General features: G+C 34.5%; 1 protein-coding gene across 2 annotated transcripts in view; it reads left to right on the forward strand.

Annotated features, from left to right (window-relative positions):
- The window catches only part of EIF5B (eukaryotic translation initiation factor 5B), an 80,933-nt gene that overhangs the window by 41,381 nt on the left and 17,724 nt on the right, over window positions 1–21,828 (forward strand). Inside the window, exons 7-13 of one of the 2 annotated variants that reach the window (XM_059406262.1) lie at window positions 4,129–4,227; window positions 4,674–4,763; window positions 7,102–7,176; window positions 11,852–12,132; window positions 18,644–18,751; window positions 18,934–19,044; window positions 21,707–21,774. In XM_059406262.1, the coding sequence (XP_059262245.1) occupies window positions 4,129–4,227; window positions 4,674–4,763; window positions 7,102–7,176; window positions 11,852–12,132; window positions 18,644–18,751; window positions 18,934–19,044; window positions 21,707–21,774 (832 nt within the window). The remainder of the gene's footprint in view (window positions 1–4,128; window positions 4,228–4,673; window positions 4,764–7,101; window positions 7,177–11,851; window positions 12,133–18,643; window positions 18,752–18,933; window positions 19,045–21,706; window positions 21,775–21,828) is intronic. The other variant, XM_059406263.1, reaches the window with a different exon arrangement.

Here is a 21,828-nt window from a genome sequence, read left to right on the forward strand (position 1 = left end):
TCTCACTGATACCACTACCTATTCTTGTTTTTGGCATACCCTTTATTAGTCACAGATACTGGATTATTCTTAAAAATTTCTCATATTCTGGATTTATATGATGCCGTTTTCCTGGTGTCAGCTAATAGACATTCTGTTCCTTATAATTTCTTAGATATAGCAGCTTGACTTCTTCCAAGTGGTGGTGTGTATTTCATATTGCCTCATGTCAGGAGGCATGTGATCTGGTTGTCTCACTTCTAGTGGTGTCAGTATTGATCATTGGGTTTAGGTATTGGCACCTCTGTCTATTATATAAGTACTCCACTGACTTTTTCTAATAATAACTTAATATTCAGCCTAATAATTTAATGTCCAGCTGGTGATCGTTGCAGAGTTTTGATATTCTGTCATTTCTTCTACACTTATTAGCATTCTTTTAAAGAAAAGCTTTCCCTGAAATGTAATTCATGCAGAAAAGCTAGAATAAATGCTTAATTCTTATACTTCATTAATTTTCAGAATAATAAATTAGTGTCTTAGCAACTTCAGAGGTGATCAATGAGTGTAATTTTGTTTTTTGGATGTATATCATTTTCTGCTATTGGGGTTTTATGTAATTACATGGTTTTATCTCATAAAGTCATTCATGTTTTTGTAATTACATGGTTTTATCTCATAAAGTCATTCATGTTCCATCTTTGGCCAGCCCGAGCTCATTCAGGTTGGTTCCTTTGAGTTTTCCTACAAGACTACAGTATTCTTAGACCTCTTCCTTGCTTTCCAATACAAGTTATCTAAGTAAAGTTTTATGGAATAGTTTGACTTGCACTTATGAGGTTAGATGAGAAAAAAAATTTTTTTAAGATTTTATTTCAGAGAGCAAGTGCAATCATGAGGGGGAGAGTGGAGGGAGAAGCAGACCCCCCACTAAGCAGGGAGCCTGATGATAGACTCGATCCCAGGACCTGAATCGAAGGCAGGCATTTAACCGACTGAGCTAACCCATGAGTCCAGGAGGAAGTCTTACTGAAAATTAGAAAGTATCTTGAATTTGGAAAAAAAATCAAAAAGGAAAGTACAACATATTAAAGTTTGTGGGATGTAGCTAAAGCAATGCTCAGAGGGGAATTTGTAGTAGTAAATGCTTGCTTTAGAAAAAAAAGGTCAAATCGATAGTCTAAGCTTCCCATCTTAAACTAAAAAAATAAGAGAGCAAAGTAAGCAAAAAGAAGAAAGTATAGAAAACAGTGCAGTATAAAACAAGACTAATAGAGAATCATTGAAACCAGAAGTTAGTACCTTGAAAATATCAATAAAATTTGATGAACTAGACCAGCTAACAAAGAAAGGAGACAAGGCACATATTACCGATACTGGGAGGAAAGAATGGGGAGGAATAACATCATTACAGATATTAAAATGGTAAGGCAGTACTGTGAACAATTCTATGCTAATAGATTCAAAAGCTTAGATAAAATAGGGCTATTCCTTAAAAGATATAAACTATCAAAACACATAAACATTTTCCTGGGAATGAAGGCTGGCTCAGTTTTGAGAATGAGTAAATATATTTAAAGAAGAAAAAGTACATCATCTTATGGATATAGAAAAGTCATTTAACAGAATTCAGCATCCATGTATGATAGAAATTCACAAACTGGAAATAGAAAAGCCCCTTATTTGCTAAAGAGAGCTACATAGAAATATTCAACCATTGTACTTAATGATGAATTATAGATGTTAAATCTTAATATTGTAATTACAACAAGGTGTCCACTCTTACACAATCATTCCATGTTGTACTGAACATCCTAGTGTGGGCAATTAGAAAAAAAAAAAAGTTAAAGACATACAGATTGGAAAAAGTAAAACTCTATTCACAGATGATAGCTGCCTACATAGAGAATACCATGGAATCTAGAACTAAAAAAACCCCACAAAATGCTACAACTAATAATTAACAAGGTTATAGATAGGGCCAGTATGCAAATATCAATTGTATATCTGTATGCTAGTAGTTAACAGCTGAAAATCTAAACAGTATTATTTGTAGTAGCACCCCCAAAGTAAATTGAAATTCTTCAATATAATTCTAGTATTTGTGGGATCTATATGCTGAAAACTATAAAAACATGAAAATAAGGAGAAATGTTGCATTCACAATTGGAAAACTTGATACTGTTAAGATTATCGGTTCTCCAAAATGACCTTTAGAATCAGTGCAATCACAGTCAAACTTGCAGCAGGATATTTTGTGAACGTATGAAAAGGTGAAGGAGTTAGAATGGCCAAAATATTGTTGGAAATAATATACTTGGAGTACTCAAATGTCTGATTTCAACATTTACTATTAACCCATGTTAATCAGTACAGGGTGATACTGGCAAAAGCAGCAATAAAGACAGATTAATAGAATTGTCTGTGTACGGTCAGCTTTGGGGAAAAGGCAGTTTAGTATGTAAAATACAGTGTTAGCAACAACTGTTGCTGGAACAGTTGGGTGTCTAGATGCAAAAACAAAAACCCAAAAGCCTAGTCCTAAATCTCACACATTATATAAAAATTAACTCAAAAGGATCGTAAATCTGAATCTGCAATACAACTACAAAACTTTAGGGGGGAAATAGTAGAAAATCTTTCTGATCTTGTGTTAGTGCTTAGTTTAACTTAAAAAGCATAATTCATAAAAGGAACGTATTTGGGGAAGTCCAGTTAAAAATTGCTCTGCAGAAGACATCACTGAGAGTCAATTCAAAGACAATACCTGCAAACCACATATCTGACAAGGATTAATATGCACAATATGTGAAGCTAACTCAGTATTCAACAATAAGAAGAGCAACAGCTGTATTTAAAAATGGGCAAAAGACTTAATGAGACGCCTGGGTGGCTCAGTTGGTTGAGCAGCTGCTTTCGGCTCAGGTCATATCCCAGTGTCCTGGGATCGAGTCCCACATCGGGCTCCTTGCTCGGCAGGGAGCCTTCTTCTCCCTCTGACTCTGCCTGCCTCTCTGCCTGCGTGTGCTCACTCTCTCTCTCTCTCTCTCTCTCTGACAAATAAATAAATAAAATCTTTAAAAAAAAAAAAAAAGACTTGAACAGAACTATAGGCAGTGAAAAGAATGTTTAACATTAGTCATTAGGGAAATTCAAATTAAGACCACAGATATCATTATATATTTATTGAAATACATAAATTTTGAAAACTTACTTTTTCTGGCAAGTATGCAGAACAGTTGGAACTCATCTACCTTACTGGTTGAAATGCAAAACTGTAAAGTCAATTTGGAAAACAGTTGGGAGTTTCTTATAAAATTAAATACGTATTTATCTAATGTCCCATCATTCCTGCTCCAAAATACTTACCCCAGAGAAATGTTCACACAGAAACCTGCATATATATGTTTGTAGGAGCTTTATCCATAATTGTCAAAAACTGGAAAAAACTCAAATCATCTTCAGTTGTCTACAGAATAATGAAACTATAGTATATTCGTGCAATGGAATGCAGTAGAAAGAACTGAAGTATTAGTACATACAACAGTTAGTACATATAACAATGAGGATGACTCTAAAATCTTTTATGATGACAACAGCCCAGACTATAAAGTTTCATTTCTGTGACATTTTGGAAAAAACAAATCTTTTGAGATAGAAAACAGATCAGTGGTTGGCAGGAGCAAAGGATGTAAGTAGGGTTTGATTACATAGAACAGCACAGGATGATAGGATTGTTCTGCATCTTCACTGTGTTTAATAACTCTGCACATTTTTCAAAAGTCCCAGAACTGGACACTAAGAAAGTAGTACTTTAGTTTATGTAAATTTTCAAACTCCTTATGTAAAAATGAGATTTTTCCATGAATGTATATATTTCTGAGGTGAATAATATATCTTTTTATTATTATTATTATTTGTCAGAGATAGAGCGCGTATGAGCACAAGCATGAAAAGTGGCAGGCAGAGGGAGAAGCAGAGTCCCCTGATGTGTGACTCGATTCCAGGACCCTGGGATCATGCCCTAAGCCGAGGGCAGACTCTTAAGTGACTGAGCCACCCAGACTTCCCTGAAATGTTATCTTTTTAAGTAGCATTTCTGAGATACACAAATAGCATAAATCTGAAGTTTTCATTTTTATCCCTTAGGTGTTGAAGTGCCATCAAAAGACTCTTTGCCAAAGAAGAGGCCAATTTATGAAGATAAAAAGAAGAAAAAAACATTACAGCAGCTAGAAAATAAAGAAGGTTTGTATACAAAGTGACCTGTGATTTAAAAATAATTTTATTTGCCTTTTTCCTATAATCTTCAAAACAGTATCTTTTAAAAAGAAACCACAAATATTGAAACTTATTTCCTGTACTTTGTTTCTTATTATTGTTAACCATTCTCAACTGATTTCAATGACAGGTTAATGGAAAAGTGCTTTTGTTTGAAAAATCTAAATCTTCCCCCAAACAGCTATTCCTAACTATCATATTTTTCTTTGTTTCCTTCTCAACCTTTTGTGATTTCACATTATTCCTGGAGCAGACTATTTCCTGTAAAATATATGACTAATATTTAAACATTTTCTAAACTTGCTAAAGAATTTTGGTTTGTATTCCTGGTTTTCATTCAGTTCTTAACAGTATCCCAACAGAAATAATGCACTGAAAAAGTATTGTTAACTTAGTTGCTGCCCTTTTTTCAGTATCTGAACCAATAGAATTAAGCACTGCTGTGGAAGATGTAGAACAAGGAGTTCCAGAAAAGGAAGAGACACCACCTCCTGTTGAACAAGGCCAGTAGCACTGACTAATTGCTTCCTATTAAATAGCACTGATGTGTCAGAAGTTGTCTTCATTATCATTAATTTGGGGAAAACAAATATCTGGCAGGATGGTATTCTTCATACTTTTCTCTAAACCATTTCTTTCCATTTCCATTTTGAAAAAGTTTAGGGGTGCCTGGGAAGCTCATTTGTTTGAATATCTGACTCTTGGTCATGGCTCAGGTCTTGATCTCATGGTTATGAGTTTGAGCCCCTGTGAGTTTAAACTCCAAACTGGGCTCCGCTTTAAAAAAAAAATTGTAGGAGTGAGACTCGAAATTCATTTTCAGTAGTACCAGTAAAATGTAGAGAGTGGAGAGTTTTTTTATTTTATTTTATTTTATTATGTTTTCATTTGTGAATCAGAAATCTTAGGTGATACCAAGAAGACCTGAAGTTCCTTTGGAAGGATTTTAATGACAACTTTTTAAGAGTACTCTAAAAATTGGCATCTTTAAACCTTCTTACAAGACAGCTTCTATTTACTAAATCAGCAAGAGGATTCATTTTATTAATTATGTGTATGTGTGTTTTGAGGTTGAAGAAAGTCTTGGCTTTTTTTTTTTTTTTTAAGATAAACATTGTTTTAATTCATTAGACTAGATATTGATAGGCGAGCCAGAGGCTAACTATACATGCGTAGTTAACAAAATCGAGAAGACTCTTCACTGTTTAAAGTTTGAAGTGGGAATTAATAGTAAGAGAGTATCAAGATTCACCCACAGTGGTGAAAAATATCATTGATAGTTCCTGTCCTTCTTTCTCCCCCTGTCTTCTTAGTATAAAAGGATCATTTACCTGACACAACTCAGCATGATGACACTGGAGAAATTGAGGTTGATAGGCTTAATGGCAGTCCATTATTTTAGGTGACATATGTAGCAGTAGAAAGAATTGCTAATTTAGAAGGATATTTTGGGTATATGTACCTGACTCATTTCCTCTTTCTCAAGATGTTCCAAACATCTTGGCAAATAGTAATTATTACAGGGAAGCAAATACTGCTTGTCCCACTTGTATTTAAGAGTAGTTTTGCCTTATTGGATTTCAGTAAAAAAAAAAGTTGTTGAGAATATTCTTAATATTAATAATAAGTCTTAATATTCAGAATTATACTTTTCTGATGTTTTTGGATTGTCAGCAAATATTCTTTTGTTTTTTTTATTTTTTAAAGATTTTATTTATTTATTTGATAGAGATCCCAGGTAGTCAGAGAGGCAGGCAGAGACAGAGGAGGAAGCAGGTTCCCCACCGAGCAGAAAGCCCAGTGCGGGGCTCGATCCCAGAACCCTGAGATCACGACCTGAGCTGAAGTCAGAGGCTTTAACCCAGAGCCACCCAGGCACCCCTCTTTTCTTACTTTCAACTGGAATAGAGGTATAGCTTTGTACCTACAACTATGATTTTTAGTAGTATTTGTATGTAGCTGTACAAGTTAAAGCAATAAAATAAGTAGTAAATTCTTAGGTATGACATACAAGTTTGAAAGATCAAAATGAAGATACAGTAAGTAAGCCTCTCTTGTTTGTGGAGGATATGTTTTGAGAACCCCAGTGGATGCCTGAAACTGCAGGTAGTACTGAACTCTGTTTTCTCCTATACAGCTGAGAGAGAGTTTAACTTAAAAATTAGGCACAGCAAGAGAAGAACAGCAGTAAGTAATAATGAATATTTAGAACAATATACTGTAATAAGTTATGTGCATGTAAGGTCTCTCTTTTAAAATATCTTCCTGTACTATACTCATTCTTCTTGCGATGGTGGGAGATGATAAGTGCCCATGTGACTAGATGAAGTGAGATGAATGATGTAGACACTGTGATGTAATGTTAGAATACCATCGGCCTTCTGACCATACATTAGAAGGAGGGATGGAGGTTCATTTGCTTCCAGACCACAGTTCACTGTGGGTGACAAAATGCAGAAGGCAACACTGTAGATAAGGTTGGGGGGAGGGGGGAACTATTGTGAAATTTCATTTTTCTACAAGAACTGAGTGCAGTCATCATCTACCCTTTTCAAAATCCAATAACATTTCACTGAGTTTCTAATATTTTAATTATGTCAAATATGAAGTCTGGTTTAAGTTTAATTTGGTCTATTCAAAATACTAGGAAACTGTGAAGCATTTCGTAATACTAAATTATAACATGTAGCTATGTTGAGAAAGTAGTTCCAAAGATGATGAAATTGTATATTGCATAATTAAAATATTTTTTTAATGGCAGCAAAATTTTCGACTTTTCCTAAAAGCAAGCCCCTATTTCTGGGTGATATCTATGTCTTTAACAAAAACCTTTATTTATAGAAGAGGAAGAAGAAACTGAAGATGCTGGATTGGATGATTGGGAAGCTATGGCCAGTGATGAAGAGAGAGAAAAAGGTGAATAACTTATAAGTACAAGTTGACAAATCTAATGGTTATTAGAGGTGTATATATTTAAAGAAATAGTCTTCTGATTATGAAATCCATATGAACATTTCTGGGAATAAAAACCAGTCTCAGATCTTTCCATTGCCTTGGTTTCTAAATCCTCATGTGGATCCTCATTTAATCCTCATTTATGAATAAATGGTTTTTCAAAGGCACCTAGGATTTAAAATAACATTTTTTCAGAGTGATATTGTAAATGGGGTTAGGTTATTAAAGCTAGCCTACAAAAAAACCACTTTAACTTGAAATATAATACAGAGGTAATACAAGCAATTAGAACCTAATAAATAATTTTCCTTTGTCATTACTTTCTGTCCTGTGTTATAAAAATCTGCTCTCTTTGGTTTTAATTTCCTGGGGGGTGAGATGGATATTTAGTTTTTCAGGGGTTTTTTCCTAATACATTTTCCTTCTTATGTTTTCATTTTAGTTCTAGTTAACACACAGTGTTATATTAGTTTCAGGTGTATGATATAGTGATTCAACAATTCCATATATTACCTGGTGCTCATCAGGACATGTATACTCCTTAATTCCCATCACCCCTTTAACCCTTGCCCCCCTCGTCAGGCCCTGCCCCAAACCTCTCCTCTCCTCTGGTAACCATCAATTTGTTCTCTGTAGGTAGAGTTTGTTTATTAGTTTGTCTCTTTTTCTTTTCTTGCCCTTTGCTCATTTGTTTTGTTTCTTAAATTCTATATGAGTGAAATAATATATTTGTCTTTCTCTAACATGTTTCACTTAGCATTATATTCTCTAGCTCTGTCCATGTCATTGCAAGTGACAAGATTTCATTCTTTTCAGGGCTGAATAATACTCCATTGTATATATACACTGCATCTTCTTTGTCCGTTCATATGTCAGTGGGCACTTGAGCTGCTTCTTTATCTTGGTTATTATAAATAATGCTTCCATAAACAAAGGGTTGCATGTAATCCTTTGAATTAGTGTTTTTGTAGTTTTTGGGTAAATACCTGGTAGTGTGATTACTGGATCGTAAGGTAGTTCTATTTTTAATTTTTTGAGGAGCTTCTATACTGTTTTCCACAGTGGCTGTACCAGTTTGCATTCCCAACAGCAGCACAAGAGGATTCCTTTTTCTCCACATCCTTGCCAACACTGAACACATGTTTTTAAAACTAAGTTTTTTGTTAAGCATTGCTTCCACCAAATTCACAAGTTTTGTTGTTTTTTTAATTTCCATTTTAACATATTTTACCTGATTGCTTAAAGTGTAGTTCTTAATTTATAAAAGTGGGATTTTCTAATTATTTTCTTGTTACTTCATTGAGATCAGAGAACATACATGGTTCTCTCTTTTGAAATATGTTGAGACTTAATTTACAACCCGGCATATGGTTGATTACTGTGTTTAATATGTGATTGGAAGAAATTTATATTCCGCAGTAGTTGTGTGCCTTGTTCTCTGTAGAGTTAACCCTTGAACAACATGGGTTTAAACTACAGGAGTCTACATGTGGATTTTTTTTCGATATAGTGCTGTACATGTATTTTCCTTAAGATTTTCTTCATAACATTTGTATTTATCTGGTTTAGTTTATTCTAAGATATGGTATGTAGTACACATAAAAACATGGGTCAGTCAACTCTTCATGTTATTACCAAGGTTTATGGTCAATATAGTAGGCTGTTGGTAAAGTTTTTGAGGAGTCAAAAGTTATACGTGGATTTCCGACTGCATGGGGGCATTGACTTCCCTAATCCCTTTGTTGTTCAAGGGTAAGCTGTTTGATCACATTTGTTCATCATCTTGTTCAAGTCTTTTTTATTCTGAGATTTTTTTCTGGACTACCTTTCTCTCTTACTGAGAATGGTGGTTAAAATCTGCTGTGATTATAGATTGTTTTTCCCTGTGTTCTAATTTTTTTATATATATTTTAGTTGTATTATTAGGTGTACACACTCATATTTTTTGATGAATTGACTCACTGATTGATAATTCTGTTTTTTATTTATATTTTTAAAATTTATTTCTAACTTGCTTTTTGCCTTAAAGCATACTTTATCCGATATTGACGTAGCAACATAGCTTTGATTTTCATGATCTTTTTCTAATTTTAACTCTCTCTCTCCTTGATTAGCACATAATTGGGATTTTTATTAATTAAAAAAAATTTTTTAAGATTTTATTTATTTATTTGACACAGAGAGAGAAATCACAGGCAAAGGGAGAGGGAGAAGCAGGTGCTCCATAAAGCAGGGAGCCAGGTATGAGACTCAGTCCAGAACGTTGGGATCATGACCTGAGCCAAAGGCAGATGCTTAAGTGTCCGAGGCACCCCCTAGTTGAGATTTTTAAATCCAGTTTGTCAATCTTTATATTTTACCTAGACGATTTAGCTCAATACATTTAACCCTTTATGTAATTAATGAAGAGTATTTGTTATCTTGTTTAGTCCTTACTGGTTCTGTTTCTTTTTTTTACTTTTTTACTATGTTTGGGATTGTTGTTTTGTTTAAAATTTTATTTATTTGATAGGGAAGAGAGCAAGAGAAAGCACAAGCAGGAGGGACAGCAGAGGAAGAGGGAGAAGCAGGGTTTCCACTGAGCAGGGAGTCCAATGCAGGGCTAGATTCCAGGACCCTGGGATCATGACCTGAGCTGTAACTGACTGAGCCACTCAGGCACCCCTTATTTATTTATTTTTTTTAATTCCATATTTTCCTCCTTTCATGAGCTTGGAAGTTATATACTTTTTCACTAATTTTTTTTTTAATTACTCTAGAGACTTTAAAAATAGGTCTTTGAACTATCACTGTCTAATGTTATACTCGTTCCAGACTGCAAAGACCATAGACTACATGAGCAAATTTATCCAGTTCTCAGTTCATTATTCCCATTTATATTAGTTCCTGTTGTAATATCCCATCATAGCTTAAGTTTACTCATATTGTCAGCTCTTTGTTGTAATTCATTTCATTCTGCATCTCTGATCTTCCATTTGAGGTCATTTCTTTTTGCCTGAAAAAATACCTTTTAGAATTTCCTTTAGTATAATTCTGTTAGTGAGGCATTCCATTTTTGCTTTTCTAAAAATACCTTTATCTCAAAAAAAAAAAAAACCTTTATCTCTTTATTCTTGAAGGGCATTTTACTGAGTGAAGAATTCTTTGTTGAAATTCTTTTTAACATTTTGAAGATATTATTCCCTTGTGTTAGCTTTCATTGTTTCTGTTGAGAAGTCAGATATCAATCTAAAGTTTCCATGTGCTTTTGGTTTTCAGCAGTAATGATGTGGCCAGGGTTGAGCTTATTGTTGTTGTTGTTGTTCATTTGGCCTATAGAGCTTTATCAATGTATGATTTTATATTTTTATGAATTTACAGTATTATGAGCTATTATTTCACCTCAGGGATTCTAGTTGCACCTTCTTATTATATCAGTGTAGCATGTCTTTTCACGTTTTCCATCTAATTGAGTCTCCATGGCCCATTCTAGATTGTTTTTCTGATCTGTGTTCTGGTTCACCAATTTTCTCTTCAGCTGTTTCTACTTGCCTGTTAAGCCCATCTTTTGAGTTCTTAGTTCTGTCTCCAGTATTTTCTAGTTTTAGATGCTCCGTTTAACTGGGTTTTTTTGGTAAGTTTTTACTTTATAAACTTTTAAATCTTTTGCTCCCTAGATGTTAGAAACATAGTCATTTTTCAACTTTTTAAATAGATTTACTTATTTATTTTAGACAGTGTAAGGGGGGAGGTGCAGAGAGAAAATCTTAAGCATACTCCACCAGAGCAGAGCCCGACTTGGAGCTTGGTCTCATGACCCTGAGATCATAACCTGAGCCAAAACCAACTGTTGGATGCTCAACCGACTGAGCCAGCCAGGCATCCCTTAGTTTGGGGGCTTGCTGGCTTCCATCATGTGCATTGTTTTTTTACATGGCTTGTTATTTTCATATATTGTGCTGGATAGTATACTTGTAAAACTTAAGGAATAATTTGACATCAGGGATTGTGTTTTTCTTTCTCCAGAGAGAATTTATGTGTATATCCACCAGGAATCTGAATGAACTAACAATATAGAATCATTTTATTCTAGATTTAGAATTGATAGAATCTGGAGGTGATTGACCAATAATGGGGAGGTCCTCTTTATTTCCTATTCATTCTAATTGCTAGTGTTCAGTTCTTTGGGACTTCATTCCACAATAACAGTATTATGCAATGTCTATTCCCCTTACCTCCTTGACTCTTTTTAATAGACCCAGTGCCTGGACTCCTAAACACTGCTTAGCCTTTAAGATGCCTTCTTCAGAAACAGCAAATGACCATTGCTTCTCAGTCTTTGGGCTAAGATCAAGTGCAGAATTGGCAAATGACCCCAAGGGAAAGAAATTCTATGTGTTGTGTTCCCCTCCCTTAGTTCTTGTTCTGCCTAACAGTGTGGTTCAGTCACATACTAAGTTTTTACTGTTAAATGACAATCTTCATTGTAGCAAATATGTGACCAACACTTTGCATTTATGAAAATAATTAGCATTCATGATGTTTTTATAATGTTAATGCCATACTTAGTGCACCCTTAGTAGTATTTTCCCTTTAAGGTCTTACAACATTGATGAAAATCTCCATTTTTAATCTCCAAATTTGTTTTTCCTGAAAGAAGAAAACACGATACATATAGAAGTTAAAGAAAACCCTGAGGAGGAGGAGGAAGAGGAGGAGGAAGAGAGTGAAGAAGATGAGAGTGAAGAGGAAGAGGAGGGAGAAAGTGAAGGCAGTGAAGGTGATGAAGAGGATGAAAAGGTGTCAGATGAAAAGGATGCCGGGAAAATGTTAGATAAAAAACCAAGTAAAGAAATGAGTTCAGAATCTGAATTTGACTCTGATGATGATCGTACTAAAGAAGAAAGAGCTTATGACAAAGCCAAACGGAGGATTGAGGTATTTATTTTCCCTTTCTCTTTATTCCTTCACCCCCCACTTCTCATCTGGGATCATTAGAACTGTTCTCTGATCTAAGGACAATGTGGGTACTGGCATAAGAACAAATAATGCAGATGATGAAACAACTAAAAGTCCAAAAAATCTTTATATTTCTGATATACTGATAAGTCATAGATGCTAAAGCAATTCAATGGGAAAAGGATAGCTTTTCAACCAACGAGGCTAGTTAAATTAATAAAAAGGGAGTTTAGTCTCTGACCCCAAATCATATGTATAAGTTATCTTAAAACAGATCAGATAGAGCTAAAGATGTAAGAAACTGAAGGTATAAATTTAGGAAAAAAACAGGACAAAATATTCATGACCTTGGGTTGAACATTGGGCCTTTAACATTGACCTAACCTAAGGACCTTATTCCCTTAACCTAAGTCAGAATGGTATACTGCTTCATTGTTTCTATTTGTTTTCTCAGAATTTTGATGTGCTCCTTAAATGATGGTTTAAGGGTGTGCAGAGATATTCTGAAAATATACCCTGTAGTCATAAACACTAGTTAAACTAGTGTTTGCCTTGTGTATTTTAAGTTAGTCACTATGAGGCATCTGATGACTTTAGGTATTGAAATTTGATGGGTTAATGAGGCATCTTTTGATTTAGCAAAGTGTGCATACCTAGTGAGCTTACTACATTTTTCCTATTTAATGTAGTAGACTTGAGAGTTTTCTTTAATTATGTCAGCTTAGTATAAATAATATACTAAAAACTGGTTTGCTTAAGGATGTTAAAGTATTTTAAGCTAAAAACAATTTTAGCTTTCTTTTTTAAAAATTATTTTCATTTGTACTTCTGATTTTTCAGTTTTTTTTCTTTTCTTTTTTCCTTTTTTTTTTTTTTTTTTTTCCTTTCTGATAACCTATGTATTAGTGGTTGCCTCACCCTTCTGTAAAGTCTATTAAAGGGATACATTTTCTGAATTTCTAAAGGACTAAGAAAGTCTATTGTTGTAAGTTGGGATTTCTCACCTCTGCCAGGGTCGACATCTTTAGGCTGTATAATTTTGTTGTGGGGGACAGTCGTCTTCATTTAGGATGGTAAGCAGTATCCCTGCCCTCCACCCACTAAATACCAGTGGCATTCTCCTCCCTTCTTCCCCATTGTAACTGCTGCTTCCCACAGCACCTACTCTGGCCAACTCCCTTGCTCTGTACCAGTGTGTGAGAGACAGTTGTAATGTGTTTGGTGATTTAAAGACAATGGGTATAAAGCAGAAAGAAGTTTCCCCATTATTTCACTTCCTAGGCTTGTGCATAGTTCTGTACATGAGCTTCAAGGTTTTTTTTGTGTGTGTGTTTTTTTAAAGATTTTATTATTTATTTATTTGACAGAGATCACAAGTAGGCAGAGAGGCAGGCAGAGAGGGGGGTGGAAGCAGGCTCCCTGCCAAGCAGAGAGCCCAATGTGGGGCTCAGCCTCAGGATATGGAGACCACCACCTGAGCCAAAGGCAGCGGCCCAACCCACTGAGCCACCCAGGCGCGCCCCAGCTTCAAGTTTTTAAAAATGTTTAATTAAAACAGATAATATATTTTGTGTATATATATATATGTATATATACATATGTGTGTATATATATGTGTATATATATATGTTTTTTTTTTTTAAGGATTTTATTTATTTGTCATAGAGAAGGGGAGAGTACAAGCAGGGGAAGCAGCAGGCAGAGGGAGAAGCAAGCTCCCTGTTGAGTAAGAAGCCCAGTGTGGGACTTGATCCCAGGATCATGGCATCATGACCTGAGCTAAAGGCAGATGCTCAGCTGACTGAGCCACCCATGCTTCCCAGTATATATATATTTTTTCACATAACAGTATGCTTTGGACCTCTACATCCAGCAAATTTTTAAGCAGCTTGTTGGGATATGATTTACATACTAAAGAATTGATCCAGTCCAGAGACATTTTGTAAATTTGTAGAGTTGTGCATCACAACTCAACTTTAAAGTATTTTCATCATCCCAAAAAGATTTCTTATAACAATTTGCAGACATTCCCTATTTCTAGCCCCACATATATAGCAGTCCCCCCCGCCCTCCTAGTCCCACCATCCACAGTTCTGCTTTCCATGGTTTCAGTTACCTGTGGTCAACTGCAGTCTGGAAGCAGGTGATCCTTCTTTTCTTGGATTGTCAGAAGGTCAGTAGTAGCCTAACACTACTCTATTCACTGAACTTCATCTCATTACGTAGGCATTTTATAATCTCACATCATCACAAAAAGAAGGGGGTGAGTACAGTAAAATAAGATACTTTGAGATCACATTCACAACTTTTTTGCAGTATAGTCTTAACATTGTTTAATTTTATTACTAGGTATTGTTAATCTTTCAGTGCACCTGATTTATCACTTTAATTTTTTTTTTTTTTAGGAGAGTGGGGCAGAGGGAGATTGAGAGTCTTAAGCAGGTTCCATGCTTGGGGTGCCTGGGTGGCTGAATTGTTAAGCATCTGCCTTTGGCTCAGGTCATGATCCCAGAGTCCTAAGATCGAGCCTTGCATCTGGCTCCCTGCCCAGTGGGAAGCCTGTTTGTTCCTCTCCCACTCCCCCTGCATGTGTTCCTTCTCTCTCTGTGTCTCTCTGTCAAATAAATAAATAAAATCTTTAAAAAGAAAAAAAAAAGCAGGTTCCATGCCCAGCACAGAGCCTGATGGAGGGCTTCTCAAAATCCTGAGATCATAAACTGAGCTGAAATCAAGAATTGGACACTTAACTGAACCACCCAGGCACCCCTAAATTTAACTGTATCTTAGATACGTGTAGGAGAAAGCATAAATATTGGTTTCAGGCATCCACTAAGGGGATTAGAATTTATCATCCCTGCATAAGGAGGGGACTGCTGTAAATTTCAAACATATAATACTTGGTCTTTTATGTTTAGCTTATTTCACTTAGTCTCTTTGTGTGGTGACTTTATCAGAATTTATACTTATACAAGAATTCTGTACAGTATACTTATACAACAAAATTCAGATATTGTTGTATAAGTATACTGTATTTTGTTTTATATTCCCTAGAGAACATTTGAGTTGTTTCCAGTTTGGGGCTATTACAGATGGTACTACTATATACATTTGCATATAAGCCTTTGTATGGAAATGTGTTTTCATTTTTTTTTTTTTTAATATATTCCTAAGAGTGAGATTGCTGGATCATATGGTAAATTTGTGTCTAACTTTTTCAGAAACTGCTGAACTATTTTCCAGAGTGACTGTGCAATTATAGATTCCCACCAGTTGAGGGTTCTGATAGTTTTTCCACATCCTAATACTTGTATTAACATCTGTGTTTTCAGTTACAGTCATTCTCAGAAATATGAGTATTTAGTTTTGGACTTTCAGTTCTGTTTCGTCATCTGTATTTTCTGCTCTTATGCCAGTACCACACTGTCTTGATTATTATAGCTTTAATGTAGGTTTTGAGGTAGGGAAATAGAAGTCCTACAATGTTGTTATTCCTTTTCAGGTTTGTTATGGCTCTTCCAGGTCACTTGCTTTTCCATATAAATATTATGGTCATCTTGAAAGTTTCTGCAAAAAGCTTGCTTAGATTTAAATGGAGATTATGTTGAATCTTTAGATCAATTTTAAGGAGAATTATCTATTTTAATAGTATTGATTCTTGAAGTCTCTGGAAATAGGCTGATTCTCCATTCATTTGGATCTTTTACAGTTTCTTCTAGTAGTATCTTATAGTTTTCACAGTTTAAGATACGTAATTCTTTTGTTAAATTTATTATTAGGTATTTTATTGTTTTTTATACTGTTGAAAATGGGTTCACAATTTTAAAATTTTTTTCATTTCTAGTATAAAGAAATACAATTGAGTTTTATAGATCTCATGTCCTGTAACTTTATTGAAATATTTTTATTCTCATAATTTTTTATGGATTCCTTAGAATTTCCTATAATCAGTGTGTCATGTTCTCTATCAAAAACAGTTGTAATTCTTTCCAGTCTCATTGCTGCTTATTTCCTTTTATTTTTATTTTTGCCTGATTTCCCTGTTAGAACAGTACATTATGGAGTAGAAGTGGTAAGAGCAGACGTGCTTGTCTTGTTTTCAGCCTTTGAGGAGGATAGCATTCAGATTTTACCATTAACTATGGTATTAATAGTAGTACCCTTTTTTAGTCTGAGGATCTTCCCTTCTTTTCCTGATTTGTTCAGAGTTCCTATCATGAATGGAAATGTGCCTTTCTATGTGTAGAGATTCTTTTTTCTTTTTTATACCAATATATGATGTGTTATATTGGTATTCAGATGTTAAGCCCAACCTTGCCTTCCTAGAATAAATCCCACTTGATCCTGGTATAATCTTCTTTATATGTTACTAGATTTGCTTAGTAATATTTTGTTGAGGTTTTTATAATCTATACCCATGAGGTATATTGATCAGTAACTTTTCTTCTCTTAGGATTTGTTTGTCTGGCTTTGGTGTCTGTTTAAAATTAGCTTCCTGGAATTAGTCACAAAGTGTTCCTTCTTCCTTTTTTCTGCAAGGGTTTATGAAAGATTGTTTTTGACTCTTTTCCTGTTTTAAGTGTTTGGCAAATTTACTAACAAAGCTTTTGTCTTTCGAAGACATAAATTTCTAGTTCAATTTCTTGTTATATTGTTATCTCTTTGCCATATTTTCTTTTTCATCTTGAGTCATTTTCTGTAATCTTTGTCTTTCTAACTATTTTGTATTTCATCTAAGTTGTGAACATACAGTTGTTTATGGTATCCTTTTATAATCCTTCTTTTCCGTAGGGTTAATAGTGGTGTCTTTTGGTTCTGTGTCTTCTTGTCTGGGTGCCTTAAACAATAGAGATTTATTTTCTGATAGCTCTTGAGGCTAAAAGTTCAATATAAAAGCATCAGCAGGGTTGTTCCCTGGTGAGAACTCTCTTCTTGGTTTGCAGATGACTGCCTTCTCACTGAGTCTTCATGTGGCCTTTACTCTGTGCATGCCTAGAGAAAGATTTTTCTTATTCCTCCTGTTGTAAGGGCATCTGTCTTTTGGATTAGGGCCCTACCCATTTAACTTTAATTACCTCCTTTTAAAAGGCTCTATCTCCAAATAACAGTCCCATTGGGAGTTAGGGATTCAGTATATGAAATTGGGAGAGATAAGTCCATAACAAATTTCATGGTTCCAAAACCTTGCTATTATATAATTTTCTAAAATCCATACCAGACGTCCTAGGTAATAATCTCCGTTGTGGATAGGGGTCTCTAAACGAGTCTATGCAACCAGATAGTTTTCAGCCCTGGGACTGAGGAAATATTCATTCGAAATCCCCAGCTACAGATGATTAAGTGGTTACTAATTTTTGCCAATACAGATAATACTGCAATGAACAAACACTGTTGTATACATATATTTCTCTATGCTTGTGTCATTGTTTCAGGACAAGTACTTACAGGTAGAATTTCTGAGTTAAAGTCTACTGCATTGCCCTCCAGAAAATTTTAATGATACAACAAGTGTGGGAGAAAAAGACAATTTTCAACCATATCAAATCTAACTAAGGTCATGACGTTTGCATTTGAGTCACAGAATATAAAGCTCTTGTGTACTACTCTTTGTTAGTAAACACTCACATCTGAATTTAACACTCCAAAATGTTTTCTCATTCTATTTTCTATAGAAAGATCCAGTGTCCAGTGGTAGAAATGAAAGTAAAGAATTGTTTACAAAAATGGTTTTTAGATGGAAGACATTTTGTAAATTACTTCAGAATTTTGATGGAAGTCTTATCTCATTTGAATGCCAGCTTTACTATACTTGAAATGTTAGCATTTCAAAGAGCTGCTGGCATGTGTACTTTGGTTCTTAGAAAGCTGAAGTATCTAGGTAAATGCTATAAGAGAAGTGTGTTGTGATGCAAGGAGATGCTTCTCATGCCTAATGAGTGGTATCTTAAGAAGGTAGGAAATGTCATTAGACATCTTAGGCTGGGGATTAAGTAAACCATCTCTCAGTTGAAAGGTTTTGTAGTGTTTGTACACCAGATAAAGTTTAAAAATAAGTTGTTAAAAAGTATTTTGTAGTTTTGAAGTTTTAATGAAATCACTTGATTGCAAGAGTATATCTCCTTTTATACAAATACCCCACATAAGCTAGAGGATGTACTGTATATGCCCTGAATGGAATACAAGATCATTTTCTTATATTCTATTAAATAAGCAGTGCACAAAAGTGTTCAGAAAGTTGAAGCCAAAACTTCACGCTATTTTTACTCTTATTTAACAGCGTTGTCCTGAAATTCATTTTAACAGGTTTCTCTTTGTCCAGAGGTGCTATGATTGGAATTAGATTGTAAAGGTTATGTGGTAAAATGCAATTACATGTAGTTAAATCAACAAAGAACTTGGATAAAGGCTGTGACATTCTCTTGCAACATAATTTAGAGAACAATATGATAAGGTTTGAAATAACTTGTGATTTTTTTTTTTTTTTAATTTCTAGAAACGGCGCCTCGAACATAGTAAAAATGTAAATACAGAGAAGCTGAGAGCTCCTGTTATTTGTGTACTTGGACATGTGGACACAGGGAAGACAAAAATTCTAGATAAAGTAAGAAAATACTGTTAGTATTGATAAAACTATTTAAGTAAGTGAATAATACCTTATAAAAAGCTAATAAAAACCATAGCACAGATAGGCAGTTCTGTTACATTAAATAGCAGTACTTTCTTACTGCTTTTGCTTCTTTTTATATTTCAAAATACAAATCTGAATCTGCTGTCTCATCCCAGCTTCGTCACACACATGTACAAGATGGTGAAGCAGGTGGCATTACACAACAAATTGGGGCCACCAATGTTCCTCTGGAAGCTATTAATGAACAGACTAAGATGATTAAAAATGTAAGTACAGTGTATTTGGTGTGTTTTAATCTCTAACAAAAATTAAGGTATAAATTATTTCAGATACAGAAAAAAATAGTATAAAGTTTCCTATGCTTGCTATTCATAATTAACACTTGTGCCACTTTGTTCTATTTTACTTAAGATCTTTTTTTTTTTTTAAAGAAAACACTAGATGTTATAGGAGCCTTCATTTTTCATTTCCTTTCCTCTTGTTCCCAAAGGCAATTGCTATTTAGAAATTAGAGTATATTGTTCCCCTGCATGTTTTAACACTTTTCCTATAGATTTCCATGTTGAAAAACTGTTTACTCACTGACCCTCTTCTCCTTCTATCACATTGATTGTATTTTCATTATCTCCCTAATATTTTTTACTTTGGACATACTCAATTTATTCAAAATAAATAAAGAAAATCACATAAGGTTAAGGTAAAGCTTAGTGAATCATTATAAAGCAAACACTCTTGTGTCACATATGTTAGGAGATAGAACCTTGGCCCTTACCTCAGAAGACCTCTGTTAGATCCCTTTTCAATTGAAACACTCTTCGACTCAGGCTGAACTTTTAAAGTAATCTCGCCCTTTTAGTGTGTTAGAGGTTGCAAAATGTTGTTATTCTAAACCCTTTATCCATGTTTATAAAGAGTGGTTTTGTTTTGTTTCCTATAAACTCCTAGATTAAAATATTTACTGTGCTTTAATTCATTTATTCTTGTGGTGAGAGAGTCTCGTTTTCTTCCAGTGATTGACTCCTGAATCTTTTTTATTTAGTTTTAGTAGTCTTTGGTTACATCCTTGTGTCTGATATAGCAGAATGTTTTAGGCTCATCTTATATGTACTGTGCTTTAATCCTGGAACTGAGCCTCGTAAAAATTCCCTAGTTCCATTATCACAGAACAGGTAAAAAAGATAAATTTGGAACTAAGGTGTAACAAAACTGATAACTGACGCACACAGCATAAATTATTATATGCTAGCATTTCCCTTTATTCTTTATTTGGTCTTAGTTCTGTATATAGGAAAGGTCTATGAGTTTGTCTCCAGTTTGCAGGGAGGGTGGGATTTGGTTGAGATTGTGTTTTATGAAGCTTGTTTTCTGGTACATTCCTAAGGAAGGAATAAGGGGAATAATATTCTTTGAGTTTTTGAATCTTGCATACCTACTTTGTGGCCTTCACCCTGGAAAGTTAGTTGGCTTCCTCAGTTCACATTTTCTTTTTTTTAAGATTGTATTTATTTATTTGAGAGAGAGAGACAGTGAGAGAGAGCATGAGCGAGGAGAAGGTTAGAGGGAGAAGCAGACTCCCCATGCAGCTGGGAGCCCGATACGGGACTCGATCCCGGGACTCTGGGATCATGACCTGAGCCGAAGGCAGTCGTCCAACCAACTGAGCCACCCAGGCATCCCGACACATTTTCTTTCCTTAAATATCTTAGAGGTTACTCTCATTTCTTCTCACATAAAATACTGCCTTTCAAGTCTGATCATAAGCTGGTTTTCTTCCTTTTATAAGTAATGTGGCCTTCCTGCATCTTGGGGTTGATTGTTCTGGGTCAGTTTTCTAGTTATATGGAAATTTTCCAGTTTCATTTCAGTATGTAATTTAAAATCTTTATTTTAGCACAGTTTTCTTAAATTACAGTTTTTCAAATTCATAGTTTAAAATTTATCTTGGTTATAATTTATCTGGTATTTCTGTGTGTTAGTCATTGGGGATTTTTATAACAGCTCATTCCACCAGTTGCCAGAACTTGAAATCTGGTGTTACATTAGAGCACAGTTAATAAAGAGCACGATTTTTATTAGATCTGTATTAAAATTCTCAGGATAGCTTTTATATGACAATTATAATTGTTTGTATTCCAGACACTGAAGTGGAAATAATTATGGTGCTAAGTTAATGTTGATTTAAGATCACCAGAATACAAATATGAGATGTTTTACATTTGAATCACTTTGACCTAGATCAGGAGATAAGATTTTGAAAAATCACTTGAAGATTGACAAAAAGTAGATAAGCAAGTAAACAAAATTGTGTGTGAGAGTTACTGGTCAGTGTCACGATTTAGGGTAAAAGAGAATGTCCATATTGGGCATGTTTTAATTTTTTTTCCATTTATTAAAGAAAGTCAGGTTTTTATGATACTTAAATAAGGCAGTCTTAATATTTTAGATTGGTGTAGTAAATTTTCTTTAAAACATACTTTGGGATATTTTTTAAAGTTTAGAATTGCTATAAAGTTGGACTAGATACATTTTTTAAGTAGTCAGAACCGCTGTAAAGTTGGACTAGATACATTTTTTAAGTAGTCAGAACCTCTTCTTGCATGTTACCTTTTTATAGATAATCACTCTCAGATGACTAATGTCATTTGTTACTTTTGATAATCTGCTCAAAATTATAATACACTATAGTTTTATGATCTGAACAAAGAGAATATTTTTTCGTTTCGTTTTTCCTCCTGCAAACTCCTTTTGATTAATGAAAATATTGACTATTGTGCTTTGCTGGTTGACTCACTGACTGTTGTAAAACCACTTATTTAGAAAAGGAAGTGGTGATGTTTTTAAGTTTTCATGGCTGAATAATTGTTTTTATAAAGGAACTTTCATTGTTTTGGCTTCCTTAAGCTCTCTACTTTTCCCCACCTTTTCTAGTTTGATAGAGAGAATGTACGAATTCCAGGAATGCTCATCATTGATACTCCTGGGCATGAGTCTTTCAGGTAAGAGCAACTTGCATTATTTGGCATCAAACAAACTGCTAGACCATTAAATCT

The sequence above is a fragment of the Mustela nigripes genome, chromosome 7 (assembly GCF_022355385.1).
Source record: "Mustela nigripes isolate SB6536 chromosome 7, MUSNIG.SB6536, whole genome shotgun sequence".
Classification (NCBI taxonomy): domain Eukaryota; kingdom Metazoa; phylum Chordata; class Mammalia; order Carnivora; family Mustelidae; genus Mustela; species Mustela nigripes.